Here is a 19,650-nt window from a genome sequence, read left to right as displayed (position 1 = left end):
CCCTTTTTTTTAAGGACAGTGTGGTTATGTCAGTTCTCAGTAACCCATATTTCTTATTTTCAGCTTTTAAAGTATTACCTTCTGCCTTCTCTGTCTCTCTATTAATCTGTGTTAATTATCCAACTCTGTTTCATCCTGTTATTCATTCACTACATCTGTGGAAGTAAATAAATGGCAAAGAAACTGAGTGAGGCAGTATAATGCAGAAACGAAATGACTATTAAAACTCACACATACAGATTTGTTCAAGAGAAAGATGCTTGGGTAGGGAGTAAACATGACTATGGTTTAGTGACTTCATTGTTTACTCAAAATTTTGGGGATTTCCACTACAATCAGACAGGGTATCAACAAAATAACATGAGTTAGCATTTTTAACTGCCCTGATTTGTTTCTCAACTGTCTCAAGATCTGTCAATCCGTAAAGGACTTTTGCCCATGCTACATTCCTGAACCTTAACATCTCTGAGATTTCAGGTGTGAATAAGGATTCACTCTATTTTTATCCTGTATTTCTTAAAGGGAGCATGTTTATTTGCTAAGGAGTTAAAAACATCTCTGTCTGACTTAGGGCTAATTCAGGGTCAAGAATAGCACATAACCTTGTGATATCACTGAGAAATGAATCACGAAGAAAATGTTTAAAGTCTTTATAATAATATGTGATGGAATCTTTTTCTGTCCTGAATCTCTAATGCAGAAAATTGGACAATGATCACGTAAGTCTAGTGCTAACACACACACAATTTCCGAGCCCAATTAGGTACTTTCAAGTTATTGTGACAGCCCCCCTTTTTTTCTTTTTCTTTTTAAAGCTAGTCGATTTGCTTAATTTTACATGCCTCAATGTCCAATTAGTGTAATAAGTGAGTTCATTTTGCTTACTTTGAACAATGTCACATGACAGACTTCCACCAGGATCATTGCAGTTTACATGCTATGTGTCTTTGTCCGTCTTTCCCATGTGCAGACTTTAACTGACATGACCCTGACATCCAGATGTGGATGTGTGCTGTTGAAGCTTCCTAGTCAGAAAAAGTACACCTCTTGCAACTTCAACTACATAGAACTTGCCAAAACAGCTGTAAAAAATGGCAAGGAAACACAGAAACATGATAAAGATTGCATGCTCAAAACCAATTTGTTATTCTTAGGAATCTGTGTCTGTATTCTCTCAAATGATGACCTGCAGACTGTGTCATTCATATACTTCCACAGATACCGGACTCACGCATTTAAAAATCATGGATTCCGACTTTCAGATATATACAGTATTTATTTAACAACTGGGGAAAAACTCCTTGCAAGGAAAGAGCAATTGCATTTTTAATGTTATGTTGATCTGTCCAGGCAATGCTCATTCTCAGAAGTGCTCTGCTTCAAAAGCCCACAATTACACACGTTTACACCAGGGAGCAGTAACCACAGAACACACTGATAATTGGGGATTAAGAGCCCTGGTCAAAGTGTTTTTTATGGAGGGAGAGAGCGGGCCAAAGAATTTTCCTGCCACATTCCGACTACAGTCTTTCCGAGCCAAACTTCTAATGGATAGTGTTGTCTTATTCACACACTTGTCATCCTAACAGCACTTGTTAACAGCTACCTAGGTGGCTATTAGCAGTACTGTCTAAATCTTTATATGACAGCTCCCACAGGATGTCCTTTTAGCCATCTGTAACATAGCACTAACATACTGTCGATTTATTGAGAAAAAAATCAAATGCTCTGCAGGTTTTTATGTATTTAAACTGAATTTTCAAGCTGTTTTTTTGTCTGCGTGTTTGTGTGTCAGATGTGTGTGTGTGCAGCAACAGCAGGCCCTGCGAACGACTCTCTCTGTGCTCCGCTCGTCTGGCAGTGAGCTCACACATGTACGGGGTTTCCTCGGCCAGCTGATGGGGGCCTGGCAGGCCTTCAGATCTCAGATACTGCAGCACAGCACACAGGTGTTCTCAGGTAACACGCACATTAATGCACACACACGCACGCACCCACCGCCTCAAGCTTCACGGTTTAATAAGTGTAAACAGAAAGAGTGAGAGAGGATTATAAATTTGATGTATCGGGGTGAATCATAGGAAAGAAAGCTGGAGCTGGCATGAAAGAGAGATGTTGGGGGGGAAAAAAGGAGGCAAAGACAGTTGAGCAAATAATCTCTCAGTAGGAATAAATATTAGTTTAACAGTGGCTCTTTTAGTTCTGAAGGCAGCGCTCACAACAGATGACTATAATGTGTGCGCATACATCAGTTTACAATTGCACAAACTCTTGTAACATTTAAAGAGAATCTCTACAACAACAGTGAATATGTGTGTGTGTGTGTTTGTGTTGCTGTGCGTAAAAGCTATAAACTCATGAAACGCTTAGTATAAATTTAAAGAGACTTCAAGCACGATGGGCAGAACTGCAGGCTGTGTGTGTGTGTGTGTGTGTGTGTGTGTTCAACGTTGACAGTAAATGCCCCGAAGGAGAGTTAACCTCCGGCTCACCGCATGGGTGGGTCTTTTTTCTTTTTTCTGCTGCACGTTCCCAACAACTGACAAATGTGTGTATGTGCGTGTGTGTGTGTTTGGCAAAGGGACAAAGAGAAAGAAGGAGAGACGGAACAAGAGAACGTTTGATAGAGGAAGAGGGAGAAAAAGAAAGTCGTCTTGTGTTTGTAGTGATGCCGTGTGAGTATGTGTTTGTTCTGTGACGTGAGCATGAAAGGCAGCTGCTGCACAAACCAACAGATGCAATAAAATAAAACACACCCAGAAATGCATACACACACACACACACACACACACACACACACACACACACACACACACACACACACACACACACACACACACACACACACACACACACACACACACACACACACACACACACACACACACACTCTCATACAGGAACATTACAAAAATCTACACAATCACATCCATACTCTTTTTAAATAAAAAGGTATTTATCCTTTATTTAAGCAGAAAGGTCCCACTTAGATACAATACCTCTTCTGCCTGGGAGTCCTGGACAAGATGGTATCTTAGCTCGTATGGAATATGTTGCTTTATGATGTTGTCTTGTTTCACATAATGCTGTGTCTTCACTTGTGTAATTAATCCTGTCTCCCAAAAGGTAGCAATTTATAGCAAATGCAGGCAAGCAAAATGCACATTTGATGGTAATCCTGATTTTATACAGTAAATAATGCAAAAATCTACCATTTGATGTCTTTGTTAAAGAAAATTAACAGGTCTTATAAGGACTAGTGTATATAGACTAAGCCAAACAGTGAAAAATAGTCCAATTAAACAGTCTTACATTTAATATCTGTATTCTTTGTATCACTGTCCCCCTATTATCACTACTTTGCAATCCAGTGACTGCCATTTTGGTATTTGTGACACATAATATACTATGTAATAATGCATTTTATACTTTGTCAGAGGTGTTAACAGGACATGAGGCACAGCAGAAGACACCAGGGAGGACATATTAAGATACATGTAACACAACACAATATAGTGCAGGGACACAAAACAATACAGGAATGGATAGGGCATAGCACCACACACAAAATCAGTTCATCAATTATTCAAACTATGTAATACAAAGGGAACATGAGAGTAATTATTTTGTGATTTAATGTTTAGTAGCTGAGTTTATTTTTGACCAGAATCTACAGTGAGTATGCAGTATTCGGTACAGTAAGTAAAATACCCTCAGGCCTTGTAGGGCTCGGGCTGAGTTTGCAGAGACCTTTACAAAGCACACACCTTAACCAGTCACCTGCATATGACACCAAACTGATATGGGTGTTAGCTGGCAATTAAACTGTGCTACCTGTCTGTCAGCGTTCTGAGGTTAGTGTCAAACAGCAGAAGAAGAGAAAGTGGGAACAAAAGACTGAGAAACACAAGGAGGTTGCCTAATGTGACCAGATGAATGTGGTTTATGGTTAGGTGGAGAAGAAGAGGGAGGAGACGAGGGAACAACCTCAAGGGGTATGGAATTTTACAGAGATCGAGACAAAGATGAGCGCAGAGAAAGAAAAAAAAAACATGGCTTCAATTCAGTTTGTGCAGTCAGTAGATGACTTGTACAACTTGATTTGAAGGTGATGGACAGCGAGTATTCAGAGGGTTTTCATTCGAAGAACATTTTGGAAGCGAGGATATGGGAATGCATTAGCGTGACTCAGGGTGTATGAATCTATGAATCTGTTTGTGTGTGTGTGTGTGTGTGTGTGTGTGTGTGTGTGTGTGTGTGTGTGTGTGTGTGTGTGTGTGTGTGTGTATGACCTATCCCTGAACCGAAGCCATCTGCCAACACCCTGGGCCATCCTTAGACTGTATGGTATCTATTTCCCTGGAAGCTAACTTTGTGTGTGTGTGTGCGTTAATAGTGACAGCCGTCATCTAAAAGCATCAAATATGTTCTCACACAACTAAGCGCAGAGTTATTTTTCTTTTCACCACCTCGTCCAGCACTGTCTCCACATCTGTCTGTGTATTTCTGTCTATCATCCCTCCAGTGAGATTATATTGAGATGGGTCTTTATATAAATGCTTGGGTAGGAAATTAACTTGTTGCAACTTGTATAAATCACTGGATGTTTCATAGAAAGTTATCTTAATCTTTTAAACATGAGTCTAAATTAAACCAAATCCCTATACAAACATCTGCAACGTTAACATGGCAAAAAATACAAGTTTCTCTGTTTATATCACACAAAATCTTTCTGAGCTGACTAATGATAAATCCTGTAGCATTCTAGTTAAGCAAAAATAAGCTTAAAGTGATGAACAGTGACACTCCTCCAGGTCTCTCAAAATCTAGTGCTTCCGAGTCTGCTGTGGTTCAGATGCAAGTATTGTTTTTGTTACACATCATAAACTAGACAGACATCCAAAAATGTTTGTGGTCCCCAAGCAGTCGTTACTGGTAAGACTTCCAGGGTACAGCTGTTCGTGTGCATGTGTGCATGTGTGTAAGTGTGTATTGCTTAAATAGGTGACTGTAAAGGTAGCTGTAATTTACACTTACTTATAGCTGTCCGTACTACATTACATTATACTGCAGCATGTAAATCTCTTAACTGGAGGAGCCACATGTGTGTTGTGCTTCTGTCTTTGTGAGAGAGTGTGTGACCCATGTTAGTACAGAACACAATGAATAGTGAGGAAAGTACTGATCATTATTTTTGATGGTGTATTTATCCCCTACTGTGAATCTATTTACAGTATTATTAATATCTTCACCCACAAAAACTTACCCTAAATAAAATGTTTTTTGTGTTTAAACATTTATCTTTTTTTACTTTAGACTTATGATGGCATTGATTGATTTAAGCAATGAGTAAACACTTTACTGCCTTGGTGACAGTATATGTGACTAGTCTTACCAGTTACGACTGCTTGGGTACCACAACAATTTTTTGATGTCTGTCTAATTTATGATGTGTAATAAAAACAATAATTGCACCTAAACCACAGCAGACTCATGGAAAAAAGTCCCGGGAAGCACTAGATTTGAGAGACCTGGAGGTCACTGTTCACAGCCTTAAGCATATTGTTTCTTCAGTACCATGTTTAATACACATTTAACTAACAGCTAAATCTAGCTAGTTATGTTAGCCAATCCAGTAACAATAACGTAAAACTGCCAATAAGTTGCTATGTGTATTAAACATACTGTATGTTGGTGTCATCTTAGCTTTTACTGTTTTTTTAAAGGTTTTTTTAGATTGCTCCTGCATGACCTTTTCTTCTTACAGTGTGTAACATCAACCCTCTACGCTACAATATTACACTGCAATAGTTCTGTGGTTATTAGCATTTCTTCATCCTCGAATGATAACCACGTTAGAGACATCTACAACCACCAAATTCTGGACACTCTCCAAATGTATTACCAAGTACATAGAAACCTGGCTTACTTTGTTGGTTATACTGTTGCTATTTGCTAAGTGTCTAAAGGTTTCAAGTTTTCTCTGCCCTTAAAACACTTCCCTGGTGTTAAACAGTATTTGAGTTTCTCAAAGACACTAACCCTAACTAGTAAGTATGTCAAAGGGGAGGAATAAATATTTTCTTACGGTTAAGATACGTTTTTAATATTAGTAATGGCCGTCATTAAAGCTGTGTACATTGATTGAATTTACAGTAAATGAAAATGTGCCGTAGCTGAAGCACTCCAAACAGCCAATCCAGTAACAATACTGTAAAACTGTTACAGTAAATTTGTGGCCAGCTGCCAGTAAGTTGCTGTAATCTTTACAGCAACCTTGTTACACTGTGTGTGTCTGTGTGTTAGCGCTGAGACACATAATGGAAGTATTGTGGAGAAAGTCAGACAGGCTGGTTTGCTTTCATCGCAAAGCCTTTCTGCTCCATCAAGTATTTATACTATAACTATTTCTGTTTGGATGCGTCTGTTTCTGTGTGTATTTGTGTGTGTGTGTCTGTTTTTGTGCTGCTGTAGCTCTATGTGCATGTGTGTTCTGTTATGTGTGTGTTGTTTTTGAATGTCTGTGACTCTTTGTGTGTGTGACTGTGTGTGTTTGTGTGTGTGTGTGTGTGTGTGTGTGTGTGTGTGTTGCTTTATCCTGGCAGACCTTGTCATGTCACAGTGACCAGAAAGCAATTATCGGTGTATTGCCGCTTTGAGGAGGACCTCCTACACTCCCCTTTTCCTGCACAAGATTGGAGTGGTTGCGGGGCAGGGAGTGGGGCAAGGGGAAGTTAAGAGACAGGGCAGGAGAGAATAAGAAAAACCGAGTGACAGAAAGAGAGGAAGAGAGAGAAATAGATGAAGAAAGGCTGAAAGAAAAAAAGCAGTTAAATGAGGAATGAAAGAGAGAAAAACAAGGAGCGAGAGCAAAGAAAACAAAGACACATGGGAAGAGAAATGTCAGGCTGACATTGCTGGATCAGTCTGAGAGCTCTCCAGAGTCACAGCCACAGTGCCCTGCTGCACCGCTCTGAAGTACCCTCACAGAAATCTCTGTCAATATACAGTCGACGCACACTTGCATGCACGCGCATACACACACACAAAATGGATTAAATTCCTTTGTTTTCTCATCAATCTACACACAATACCCCATAATGACAAAGCCTGTGAACCAATCAACCTGTCAATCAGCCACGCCCTAATGCATACCCTGCTTTATCGTCAAATATAAAATCAGGGAGGCCAAATTTCACAAATGAACATCATACTGCGTTGAAGAAGGCTTTAAACTAGCGATTGAGACCATAAACACATTTTGAAAACGTTTACTGAGGTTACAAATCAAGTGAGAACTTGGTGAATTATCCATTGACTTGTATAGAGACGGAAGTCCTTTTGAACACAAAACGGTCACTCCCTGGTGGCCTTTTGATAGAATGCAGTTCTAAGTTACTTCCGCCTTGGCCTCATTGCAGAGGACCGGAACCCCCCGCCTGGGTATTATGTGTAGATTGATGAGGAAAAAAAGGGATTTAATCCATTTTGGAATAATGCTGTCAGATAACAAAATGTGGGGAAAGTGAAGGTGTGTGAATACTTTCCGGATGCACCGTAGATACAGTAAAAAATAAAGCAAGATATATATGTAGACCAGACATTCTCATTAGAGTTGTTCCGATTCCGATACCAGTATCGGAAATGCCTCCGATACTGCAGAAAATGCTGGCATCGGTATCGGCGAGTACCGATACCATGTCATTTATTAGAAATAGGAATCTATTTACTGGTTAGCTCCGTTAGCTGTGACACAGTTCTTCTTCGCCGCTCTTTAAACAGTTGTGCTGTGCTGCCATTGGCAGCTGCTGTTTTAGAGGGCCGAAGAAGAATTGATCACCTGACGCCTGACACCTGTTACAAGGAGCTAACGTTAATGCATCATGTCGGCAGTTTGGCAGTACTTCACAGTGGATGTTCCCATCATTAAGACGGCGAAAATTATTCCTATATTTATTTAGTTAAGTTGCTGTTGCGCTACTGTTTTATACTGTTCTATTTAAAAATAAATGGCTTCCATTTGCTGTATTCATTCATGTTTTACAAAGGGTTTAACCTGAGCCAGGCCTTACCACAATGATAATCATATCACAGTCATGCAGGCGTAGTATGATTTATTTAATTTTTTTTAACACACTGGTATCGGTATCGGTACTCGGTATCGGCCGATACCCACAGTACAAGTATCGGAATTGGTATCGGGAGGGAAAAAATAAATAGCTGTGTCAAACAAGAGAAAAGCAATCTAACCAAGATAACCTCTGTAACAAGTCTGTGTGATTAATTGTTCTGCACCTCATTCAGGTCCCTGATGAGCCACTGAATGGTCACATCAGAGACTTATTGAATGTTTGTATCATTAACAAACCATACAAACAGACACCACCTGCATCAAGTTAAAATAACTTGAATATCCATTTATAATAGATCTGTATGATATAATATCCAACAAGCATAACAGGCTCCTGCAGCAATGTAGGTGGCTTTGACAAATATGACTGATTCAAATGACCATAATGATGATGCTCTAATATTACTGGCTTCAACCAGACATGTTCCAACAGCGTGTTTCAGTTTTTCATCTCACACACATCTGAAGGAACAGATAAATATCCATTTTAATGAACGCAACTACACAAGTTACGTGTGTAGCTGCAACGCAAAGCATATTTTATGTTTCAAGTCCAATTTGTTTCAACTTACACATCTAACTACATGTTTTACTAATTAGACATAATTAGGAGTTCAAACAGAAACTGCACATGATGATATCCAGACCTCAGACTTAACACACCTTTTTTCACACATCATGGTTCCTCTCAGGGAACTTCTCTGAACAGTTCTTGTAGTGAATGCACTCAATGTTAGCCGTCACTGTTGCTGTTTGATAGAACTGATGGTGATGATGAGCACAACAATGATTATATAGAGGAAGGGGATCATGAGGATGATGACCTTTTCATGCCCGCCTTTATTGTGTACAAGATGACTTACACAAAGCAGTCAAGTACTTGACTTTAAAGTTATCGATGATGCTTATTAAGATAATGGGGAAGTCGGTGATGAAATTGGCGAAGATGATGTTAGATATGATGTTATGCAATATGTTTTACTCAAGACAAAAAGTGGAGTTTCCCGTAAATGGTGTCTCACTATTCAGACTTGGAGCTTAAGTGCTTTTTTCTTGCATGATATCCACTCCCATCTGTAGCTGCAGTAAGTCCAGAGCTACAGTCTCACAAACTTCTTGGCCTAACATGAGGCCTAAATATTGCAGTTAAACATTTCTCCCACGTCTGTCTTTTAATAAATGTGTTCAGCAGCCTGGAAACCTGTTATGTAAATCTGAATGTGCAGAACAAAATGGCACTCCCTACTTTTGCCAGATCACAGCAGGTTTGCATTTAAACAAGAAGTTTGTCATATATACCCTAAAACACACTCACTCAAGTTAGTCAATAAGACTCAAGTCTTATTTCAAATCTGTTCTACTCTGCTCTGTTATTTTTTACGGCTGTTATATATATGAAATGCTTATTTTCATCATGCTCACTAGCCGTTTTATCCATGGCATTTGATTTTGCCTCATTCCTGCGTACACACTGTATTTAGAGCTGTCAGGGTGAAAATGGACAAGACGGGGAAGGGAGGAAAAGGTAGCAATGCAGCAGCTACTTTGTATCCAACACAGAACATCAAAGACGGCTAGGCTGGGGTGTACTATTTCATGGTTTCCCCTGAGCACAAATTCCCTTGTACTCCCTTCTGCTCAACACACTCCCCTCCTGCTGTTCTCTTACTGTCTTCTCCTTTTCAACTGCTTCCTTATGCCTCACTTTTCTGTCTTGGTTTTCAACCCTACTGTGTTTCTTGCTCTTCTGTCTAACCTCTTGTTTGAGGTGGTCTTATGTTTCGGTCTGGAACCTCCAGTCTTCCTTTTGTGCTCCTCCTCCTCCGCCTCTTGTTTTGTGTCTCCTTCCAATCTTGTCACTCTCTTAGATAGTTTTATGGGTTCTTAGGGTTACCTCTTTTGCTCAAGTGTGAAGTAACAATGTGATAGGAGACTCTGCCTACTGTACCTGCCTATCTGTCTCTTTTTCTCTCCTCTGTGTCTGTCTTTCTGTAAATCATACAGCTCAACAGCCCCTGGTGACAAGCCTGGCTTTGAGCCAGCGTGGGAATTCACCAAATGTGCAGGCAAGCTTTTGTAAGCTATTAAAGCATTTTCATCATGTCAGGTAAAAGCTGATCTCTCTCCCTCTCTCTCTCTCTCTCTCTCTCTCTCTCTCTCTCTCTCTCTCTCTCTCTCTCTCTCTCCTCTCTCTCTCTCTCTCTCTCTCTCTCTCTCTCTCTCTCTCTCTCTCTTTCTCTCTCTCTCCCTCTCTCTGTGTGTGTGTGTGAACAGTGCTGAGAGACGAGCTGAAGCATTCCAGTGTGAAGTTTCAGAAAATGAGAGAAGTGAAGGAGCATCTAACTCAGCAGCTGATGTAAGTGTCTTCAGTATGTGGTGACATCCACCCACACAGACACACGCACATATATACAGTATATATACACATGAAAAAAATGCACATGCACAGATGGGGACGCAGGTGGATCGCGGTATGTATAATATGTCGGGTGAAGAACAGGTCACTGCAGGGCTTGGCTTTATGTATAATTTCCCATAACCAATCAAAACCAGCTGTACTGCCCCTGCACTTGCCCCGCCCAAACCAGGAAATGCTCTCGCTCTACATACCCTCCCTGCTAAACTGTAACAACAGAGGATTTGACTTTTATACACTCACACAAAGGTCTAGTCAGGGGTTTAAGTCTTCAGAAAAATTCCCCCTGTGGCTTTTGAAAATATGCTGATGATGAAGCTCAGTTCAAACATTTTGCTGCTCCTTTGACATTTTTTCCCCTTTCCTTCTTCCTTAATACCTGGACTTGCAGACACAAATATCCACACACACAGATATTTACAGACACACACTCACAAAACATACTGTACAAATGCAGAAAGGCATTGAGAAATCACATCAATCAGTGTTTCTCAAACCCCTAAACTGTGATAAGCAGCAGGCCCAGTAACAGTTAGTTTGAGAAAAGGTCTAGCTTGACATGTGTGGTTTTGATTGAAATGTCTTGACAACTATTACATGGATTGGACTGAAATTAGGTGCAGTCTTTCATGCTCCCCTCAGGATGAATTGTAATAAATTTGGTGATCTTTTCACTTCTCATCAGGTTAAAATTTAAATTTGTTCACGCTTTGGTTTCTGACCAAATTCCTGCAAACCTTAATGACATTCAAATAAACCTTTGTGCTCAGTGCATATTAGTGAACATGGTAAATATAATAGCTCCTCAAAACAATATCAATATGTCAGTCTTAAAAATGTCTTGTGTCTTCTCTAACCATGTTTGAAAAGCTGTAAATTATGGCACAGTGCTGAATAATGGCATTTTGCTGAATGAAAGCCAAATGAAAACCACTTTAAATACATTTTCAAATGCATCATTTTTCAGCATGTAAACACCACACTGGTAGAAGAAGTAATGCAACCCTTTACATTAAAGGTCTGTCGTTAATGGAGATGCCTGAACTCTGAGGAAGAAATTCCTCAACATTTGGTTTGGTAGAGATGTGATAATGATGATTTTACCCCTTCCTGTTTTGGTCCTTCTCATTATTAATCATTGACACCTGACAGTCCGAGAACCACTTTCAACTCAGTAAGATGGCCCTGGTTCCCGTCTGAATGCAAAGGGTTTAAGAGTTTCAAGGCTACCAGCAGCAGCATAAATTTAATGGGTTTGAGGTTCATTTTCATTTGATACAGCACGGGATAATCAAAATGTTTGTAGTTTGGAAAACACTCGGAAAACAAATGTAATTCTAACTCCACGTGTGCAGTTTACAGATCTGCTTCCATTATAGCATGAGAATGCTTGAAGGTCACTGCTGGTCAGGTTTTTGCCATCATTCATTTTTATTTTTAACGCCAAAAATTTCAAAAGGATAAATTGTTCCATATTTGGTCATATCCTAAGTCTGGCTTTCACAGCACAGTGGCTGCTTTTCGCACATGTTCCACATTCTGAGTTATAGTGTTATTTATAAGTGACCGAGAAGGCTTTTAATCTTGTTTTTGGTGTTTTGTCATTGATAATATTTGAAACATCAACCTTTTAAAAGTACACGCACAGACACAGAAATGGACGTGCGCGCACACACACACACACACACACACACACACACACACACACACACACACACACACACACACACACACACACCCGCATGCATCCACCCACACAGAAGGGGAGTAAATGTTAAATATTGCTTTTATCTGATAATCAAAGCATTAAAGGACTACTTGACCTGACAGACTACAGATGATGCACTTATCTGCTCACTAATGTTTCCTCCTTCCTATGTAACACTTTTTAAGTGCTGTCAGATATGGGGCTTTTTTTCCATCTTTATTCAAGAGTGTGGTCTTTGAATTTGAGTACATTATTCTTTGATTTCACATTCAGATTTTGTAATTATTTTCTTCAAAACTCTGCCCTTGCAACTAAACAGCCCCTGCTTGTGTTTGGATCTGGTCTGCCTCTGCTCAATCTGTATGCTTGCACTCAGATATATTGTTGCTTGCAGAGATTTCCTGCTCCAGCTTCAGTCCTTCTCCTCACACTCAGGCGCTTGTGAAACGTCTGCTCTCAGATTTTTTTTTTAACCCACAGTCCCCCAAACAACAGAAGGCTAGGTATAATTTTGACCACTGAAATGATCCCTGCCTTTACTGCTCACTTTACTTCACAGAGTGTCCTGTACAGGCGGTTATTCTTTAACTGGGTTCATCCACTGCCAACCTCCAGGGCTTTATTAAATGTACTAATGAATCTACCAGTGCTGGTACTATAATCATTTTACTATAATAGCTACATATAATAGTAACTGTAGCATACCAGCCTTTTTAATGGTGCTATTACTTCATTCATATTTAATTGGTATGGATTTAGTTGCAGGAGATCTCATACAGTATGTGTGGTGGAGTTTGAATGTGTGTGTGCCTATACATACTTTCTGCAGCATGTGTTTATGTCTATGTAGAAAGGTAGTGTGTGTCTGTGTGTGTGTGTGTGTGTGTGTGTGTGTGTGTGTGTGTGTGTGTGTGTGTGTGTGTGTGTGTGTGTGTGTGTGTGTGTGTGTGTCTGTGTCTGTGTCTGTGTGTGTGTGTGCGTGCGCATCTGTCTGTCTGTCTGTATGTTACATCCCTCTTCCTGTCTGGAGGACTGGTTAAGCCTTGTTCACAGAGAGAAGTGCACAGTTAGACACAGAAAGTTGCATCTGTCTGATTCATCAGACATCAGATTAAACACTAAATATTAAATAATATTATTGAAATATATTGCAGAATCTAATCTAAAGTTGCTTTTTTCTCATATATGCCACCAAACATTAATTTCCAATTGTTCAAGGAAAGGATTATTTTTAAGAGACATTTCTCTGCTATATTTCTCGTTACTACCAAAAAAAATATTTTCCCCTTGTTCTCTACCCTAGAAATTGTACATACCACAGTGTGCATGAATCAAACTGAAATTTGACTTTGTGTGTGTGTGGAATGTGCATGTCCATCCAATATAGGGATCAGGGCTGAGACAGAGAGGATGGAGGGGATGTTTGCAGTCGCACGCGACCCACCCAGACATATGGACATATGCTATAGGGAGAATCAGCCTTGAGGCCATGTTGCATGAGGAGGTGTGTGTGGAGGAGGGGGGGTGGGTTTGCTCAAGTCTGAGACTTTATTGCATGGTAAGGAGTGTGTGTGTGGAGAGGATTGTAGTGGGGGAAAACAGGGACTCATATCTATTGGAGCAACACTAACGCCCAGTCTCTGCACAGCAGCTCTGTGCATAATATTTTTTGAATATTCTGACTGGGGAGAACCAGGCAGAAAAGTACATACCCATTAATTTTGCTGAAGGTAGATAAGTAGTTATGCTTCACATTCATGTTTTCCCAAAAAACATGAATTTCAGATAAGGAAAAGGTCTCGACAAAAAAAGAGAAAAAAACAGGGGAAAATACTTTGAAAAAATTCCACAGGAAGAAAAACAGACAGGATTTCTCTTTCAGGACGAACAGACTAGTATCACAGACGAGTATTTACAGAGTTAACAGAATCAGTAGTAGTAGAACTGAAATATGAAGGAAATAATAACAATGTAAGGTCAATAAAAGTTGTTCATGTTTAATGTAAACTGCATTAATAATATGAAGTAAATATTAAATGTAACAAGTTTCAGGAAAAGTATAAAATTATAATGCTAATCTTAATCTTAAAATGTTTTGCAAAAAAATTCAGATTGAAAATGTTTATTTGCAAATGATACAACATCCCGATAATGGTTTCTGTCGCTGTGTAATGCATGGCAGACATTCAGGCGAGGTCTAGACTGAGGTCCAGATGGGATGTCTGAGTTGATTGGCTAACTCTGCTTTCACTGTCCAGTTGATGCTGATTGGTCGTCTGTTCAAACAACCTCTTCCTCAGCCGCTGTGTGTGTTTGTGTGTATGTGTGTGTGTGTTTTGTATCCTTTCAGCCTCACTATGTATCATATCAGCTCCAGAGCTTTCAAAACCTTTGATTCCCTCTCAAGATCACAGAACAAAAAGCCCCAGTTTTGTTTGTGTTCAAGATATGTTGCCACGACAACTGCCCAACCTTTGACCCCCACTTCCATCAAACATCAGTGTTCCACACCTGTTGCGTTTCCGTGGCGCCAGCGCATTGCCTTGGAAACACACACATACACACATATTTTGGGAGCGGTCTGAGGACAGCGAGCGGCTGTGGAATCCTTCTGATCCTAGCATGCAATCTGATCAGCATGCCAGAGAGACACTCAAGGGCAGCTTGTTTTGTCGTGACCACTTATACTGTACACACACTCACGTACTCTCACACACACATATTCACACACTCTCACAGACACATATTCACATACTCTCACACGCACACACACACACACACACACACACACACTCACTCACTCACACACACACATCCGGATCTTTGTCATGTTTTCAGTCTTGGTCATGCACCTATGTGGTATGCAGTATTTGTATGAGGAATACATTGTTTAAATAGTGCTGGCTTTCCTGTCCATGCTTCATATATAAAGTGATTATCACCTCTGTGGCCTGATTTACAACTTATAGGATCAGCCAACAACTTCAGGAGTTATGGGCAGTTATGAATTTTGCCCAAAGGCACATTGACAGCATTTGTCAAACGATCAGAGCGAGTGTCACCAACCGCTTCCTGTAACGTCTGGATGACATGCATGTAAAAAGTGTTGGGGAGCTTCCTGCTGTACTCTGATTGGCAGGAGACGTCGAGCTCATCCTTTCATCAGAGGATGAACAAATGGATCATCCAACACAGGCACAGCCCAGGTTGAAAGGATGGATTAGAGGGAAGAGAGGGATAGATGAAAGACAGGATTGATGCAACGAGCAGGGGAGAGATGAAAGAGTGTGTGATGGAATGAGTGAAGGTCAAGAGAGAAAGAGCAAAGGATTGACGTGATTGATGTGATACAGCTTGTTTTTATGAGGCTGACGCACGCTGGCTGCTCTGCGTGTCCAATGTGCGTGTGCACCATCATGTATTTATGTGCGCCAGTTTGACTGTTGGCAGTAAAATAACTATTGATCTCAGGGTGTATCTAAGCACCTCGCTTCCCACAAGATCTTGCTCTGCCATTTGCCTGACACATAAACAGACACAGTATTCTCTCTCTTTCTCCCTCTCTTACCTCAGTCCTCTGCTTACCTAATGTTAGATAAGATCAGTCACAGCCCTTCAGGAAAGAGGAAGTCTTTCTTTCTCAGATTTAAAAAAAACCCCAACCTTGTCTCACTCCTTCTCTCTGGGCTCTATTGTCATGGGAGCCCATGCCGCACAAACATGGTATTTTCCTGAAATTCCTGAGACATTTCTGTTCAGTATTTTTGGTGCACTGCCATACACCGCAGTGAGAGGCAGTGTATGAGAGTCACCATTGTCAGCGCTGTCTGCCAACCGCCTGCTCGGACTGGGACAACAGCAAGAAAGCTAACATTTTCTTCATTTTAATTTATGGACGCACAAAACATGTTTTACTAGTCTGCTTCACTTTTATGATGCATTCTTTGACCGGTTGACGCATCTGCTTTCACAGAAATGTTTTTTTTTTCTATACTTATTATGGCTAAGAAGGCAGAGTAAAGGTTAATGTTTGATTCTTATCAGCATCTGTCATCCACAACACCTGATTAAGTCTCTTTACAGTCAGCTGAAGGCTGCAGGTATGTGCTCCACCTGCAGTCTGTAATTTGAGTGACGCTCACTGTCAAGCTGTGATTACGCATGCCAGATCCACTGTGGTTACCTTGATTAAATCTTGCGCAAACCAGCCAACACATCACGATGGTTGGTTATGATTAATTTTTCCACACAGATTCTCAGTTTATGCAGTGGAAGTCTTCATGAGTTCCGGAGACAGTGATGTCCTGAGGTCACATTGAACACGCTCAGTTAATTCAGTTAATAAGATATTACTGAAACACCTAATCAGCCCTCATGCCATCATCGTTACCCCTAACACACCCAATGATAATATATGATAATAGATTCTTCCTCATCTCACCTTGTTTCCGTGTGCACACTTGGTACACCACATGCCTGCAGCCACAAAAATACCAAAAGTGTTCCTTCAGTGCACTTGACTGCATTTTGAACCCTGCATTTTAATTTGGAAAAATATCACCTTCTGTTTCTACTCTAACTTTGCTGTCTCTCAGTCCCCTTTTTCACCTCTGAAAAAAAAAGCATGTACAGGCAACCAGAGGATAAAGAATAGTGGAAACAGCAGTTGGGAGTCAGATATAATGTCATCTCTGACCTTGAAACAGAAAGGGGAGAGAGAAATGAGAAAAGAGGGACAGGCGCAGCAGACTCTAAGGCAGAAACAATATGCTGTGGCTAAATAGGCTGAATGTATGAGCGCTCAGGGGCCTGCTCTAAATCACCAGTAGCTGTGACAGCAATGGAGGAAAAGAGGGTTAAAAGAGGAACAAAGCGAGGGAGGGTGATAACTGCTGCCAGACAGCTGTGAGTGAGATTGTTTGTGAATCTAGGCCTCTACGTCTGTGGCTAACTTTCACATTGTCACTGCTAAATGATAAATAAAAAATATATTGCTCTTGATGTTAGAAAAATACATCCAAATATCATTAAATGATATACTGGATGTTTTTTTTTTTTTTTTTTACATTTTAAAGGAAAACCAACCAGTTTGTCACAACCAATGCAGATATGATAATAATTTCTGGTGTAAAGTGATGGATGTTTTACTGAACTCAGTTTGGTAAAAATGTGCAAATAATTTCACACAGTTGTCATAAAAATCTGTTGAAGATCAGCAGTGAAAACAGACTGTGTGTCTGTGAGCTCAGACGTGCAAACCCTCTCACTCTGTATCCTGCGTGTGGCTGCAAGGTCACAGGGCTAGACAGCTAGCTACACACACACACACACACACACACACACACACACACACACACAAACACATTAACTGATCATGCCGCCAGAGAGAGGATTAGGCTGAGAAGCCGACAGGGTTAGGAGGGTTAGCGTAAAATCTGTGTGTGTGTGTTTGATTGTGGTTGTGTGTGTGCAGAAGGCGGGAATACCACATACAGTCATGGCACGCAGTATTAGAATTAAAACTGATTTCCAATTTACTTTCTCAAGAGCTAGACAGCAGAGCACATGGAGGTGAGCTCAAACACACAGCCGCATACATGCACATATGTGTTATTCGCCTTACATTTGAATACTTAAGATCTTTAATACAGTCGCACTAAAGCAGACAGCTAATAGCATTTTGCTAGTCGGAAGAGTCATGATATACAGGAAGCTTTCTTGAACTTTTGGTAATCCCAGTGGGAGAATTCATTGTTAAGCTTGGCTTCTTCCACATGGAGATTTAAGCGTAGGAGTATACACTTTGGTATCTTGCTGAAGTGCTTTTCAGTGATAACTGCAAAAACATACTCTGCCTTCCAATCAGAGCCTGTTGTAAAAGCTACACTTCTTTTAGCCTCCAGCCTGTATGATTAATGTGGATTACATGTTAGGGAAACAGCAAGCTATTACTCAATTTCAGGTTTTTTAAGTCAACCCTGGCCTTGAATTTACTGACCCAGCAAATGGATAGGGTGAACATTAAGTGGATAAGGCTGACCACTGTTGTGTACTTTGTCTTCAGAGAGGAGAGGAGACAGAAAGACGAACAGCTGCGCCAATATGAAGACTCTGAGAGGGAGCATAGAGAAAACATACTCAGGTATACTGTCTACTACTCTGTCTAGGCATGTCAAATCTCTTCTTCCTCCCTGCTCTATTGTTGTGTCTCGTGATAAATTCTCCATTCCTTTCCTTCTCCAACTTTCCCACAATCCCCATACTCATCTCATTCTCCTCCAAATCATTCTCTTCCTCTGCCTCATCACTCCTCGCCATCTCCTTCCTCCCAGAGAGAGAGGGGAAGGGATATTATTGTCAGCTGAGATCTGCTCTTGGATCAGTTGAGGAGATCTCAGGCTCCATAAAGTGCCAGTGACACAGCAGAGAGTCTCGTGTGAGGCTGGCGCAACAGATGGAAGCACTTCTTAGTTGGCGAAGAGTCATGTTTCTCACACACACACACACATACACTCATCTGTGCACAGAGGCACGCACATAGATATGCAGAGGCGTAGTGGCACGTCTATCAGAGTAAATCACACTAATACACAGGCACACACATGTGAGCACACACCCAACCCACATGCGTACACCCACAGACATATACACATAGAGCCTCTCATCTTTCCCCGCAGGCGTTAGATGTATGTGGGGTGTGTATTTTTTCACATGGTATCTGCTTCTATTCTTTTTCTAAGCCACTGGCAGCCTGGTGTGTTCAATTACACTGTTGATTTATTTCCTTCCCACACAGCAGTCTCTGATCTCACCCTCTGGCTCCTATACAGCTCAACATATGATAGCACTCCACTGGGGGGGGGTTGGAGGCTATTTCAGAAGAGGGAGCCCCCCCTCCCCTTCCTCCTGCTACCCACCACCAGAGCTGAGAGAAAATGTAATGGGAGACAACAATTCACCAAATTGTTCAAGATTGGATACCATAGGTGCCCAGATGTTTATTTGATGGGAAAACGTTGGTTTCTGCTGTGAGCGTCTGCAGAATCAATAAGCAGCTGTTAGCTAGTAGTTGATGGTTATGAATCTGCTTACTTCTTCTCACTTTGTTCAAATAGTTTTCAACAGACTTTTGTGAATCTCTATGGTTTGTTAAAACTGATCATTTTCATTGCCAACCAAATTAGAGGGGGACAAAGCATCTTTTTCTCCGGACAACTATTAATAACTTAACCACTTACCTACTGTTTTTCAGACCGTCTCTCTCTTTGCATCAACTCTCATTCCAAAAAGAATTAATCCTACTCATTTGTCTCCTGATACTGATCAGATTTACTAAATGGAGCATAAATGCTGGCAGATGAACACATGTACTGGCACATAAAGGTGTTTGTTATT

The 19,650-nt window shown here is 40.7% G+C and overlaps 1 protein-coding gene across 1 annotated transcript in view; it reads left to right on the top strand.

Moving 5' to 3' along the window:
- lekr1 (leucine, glutamate and lysine rich 1) overlaps positions 1–19,650 on the top strand; it is a 66,078-nt gene that overhangs the window by 20,780 nt on the left and 25,648 nt on the right. The window contains exons 7-9 of the mRNA XM_062419222.1: positions 1,796–1,959; positions 10,406–10,487; positions 18,320–18,397. Of these exons, the coding sequence (XP_062275206.1) occupies positions 1,796–1,959; positions 10,406–10,487; positions 18,320–18,397 (324 nt within the window). The remainder of the gene's footprint in view (positions 1–1,795; positions 1,960–10,405; positions 10,488–18,319; positions 18,398–19,650) is intronic.

The sequence above is a fragment of the Scomber scombrus genome, chromosome 5 (genome assembly GCF_963691925.1).
Source record: "Scomber scombrus chromosome 5, fScoSco1.1, whole genome shotgun sequence".
Taxonomy (NCBI): Eukaryota; Metazoa; Chordata; class Actinopteri; order Scombriformes; family Scombridae; genus Scomber; species Scomber scombrus.
The sequence above is the reverse complement of the archived record's forward strand: the minus strand, read 5'-3'. Positions and strand labels throughout refer to the sequence as shown.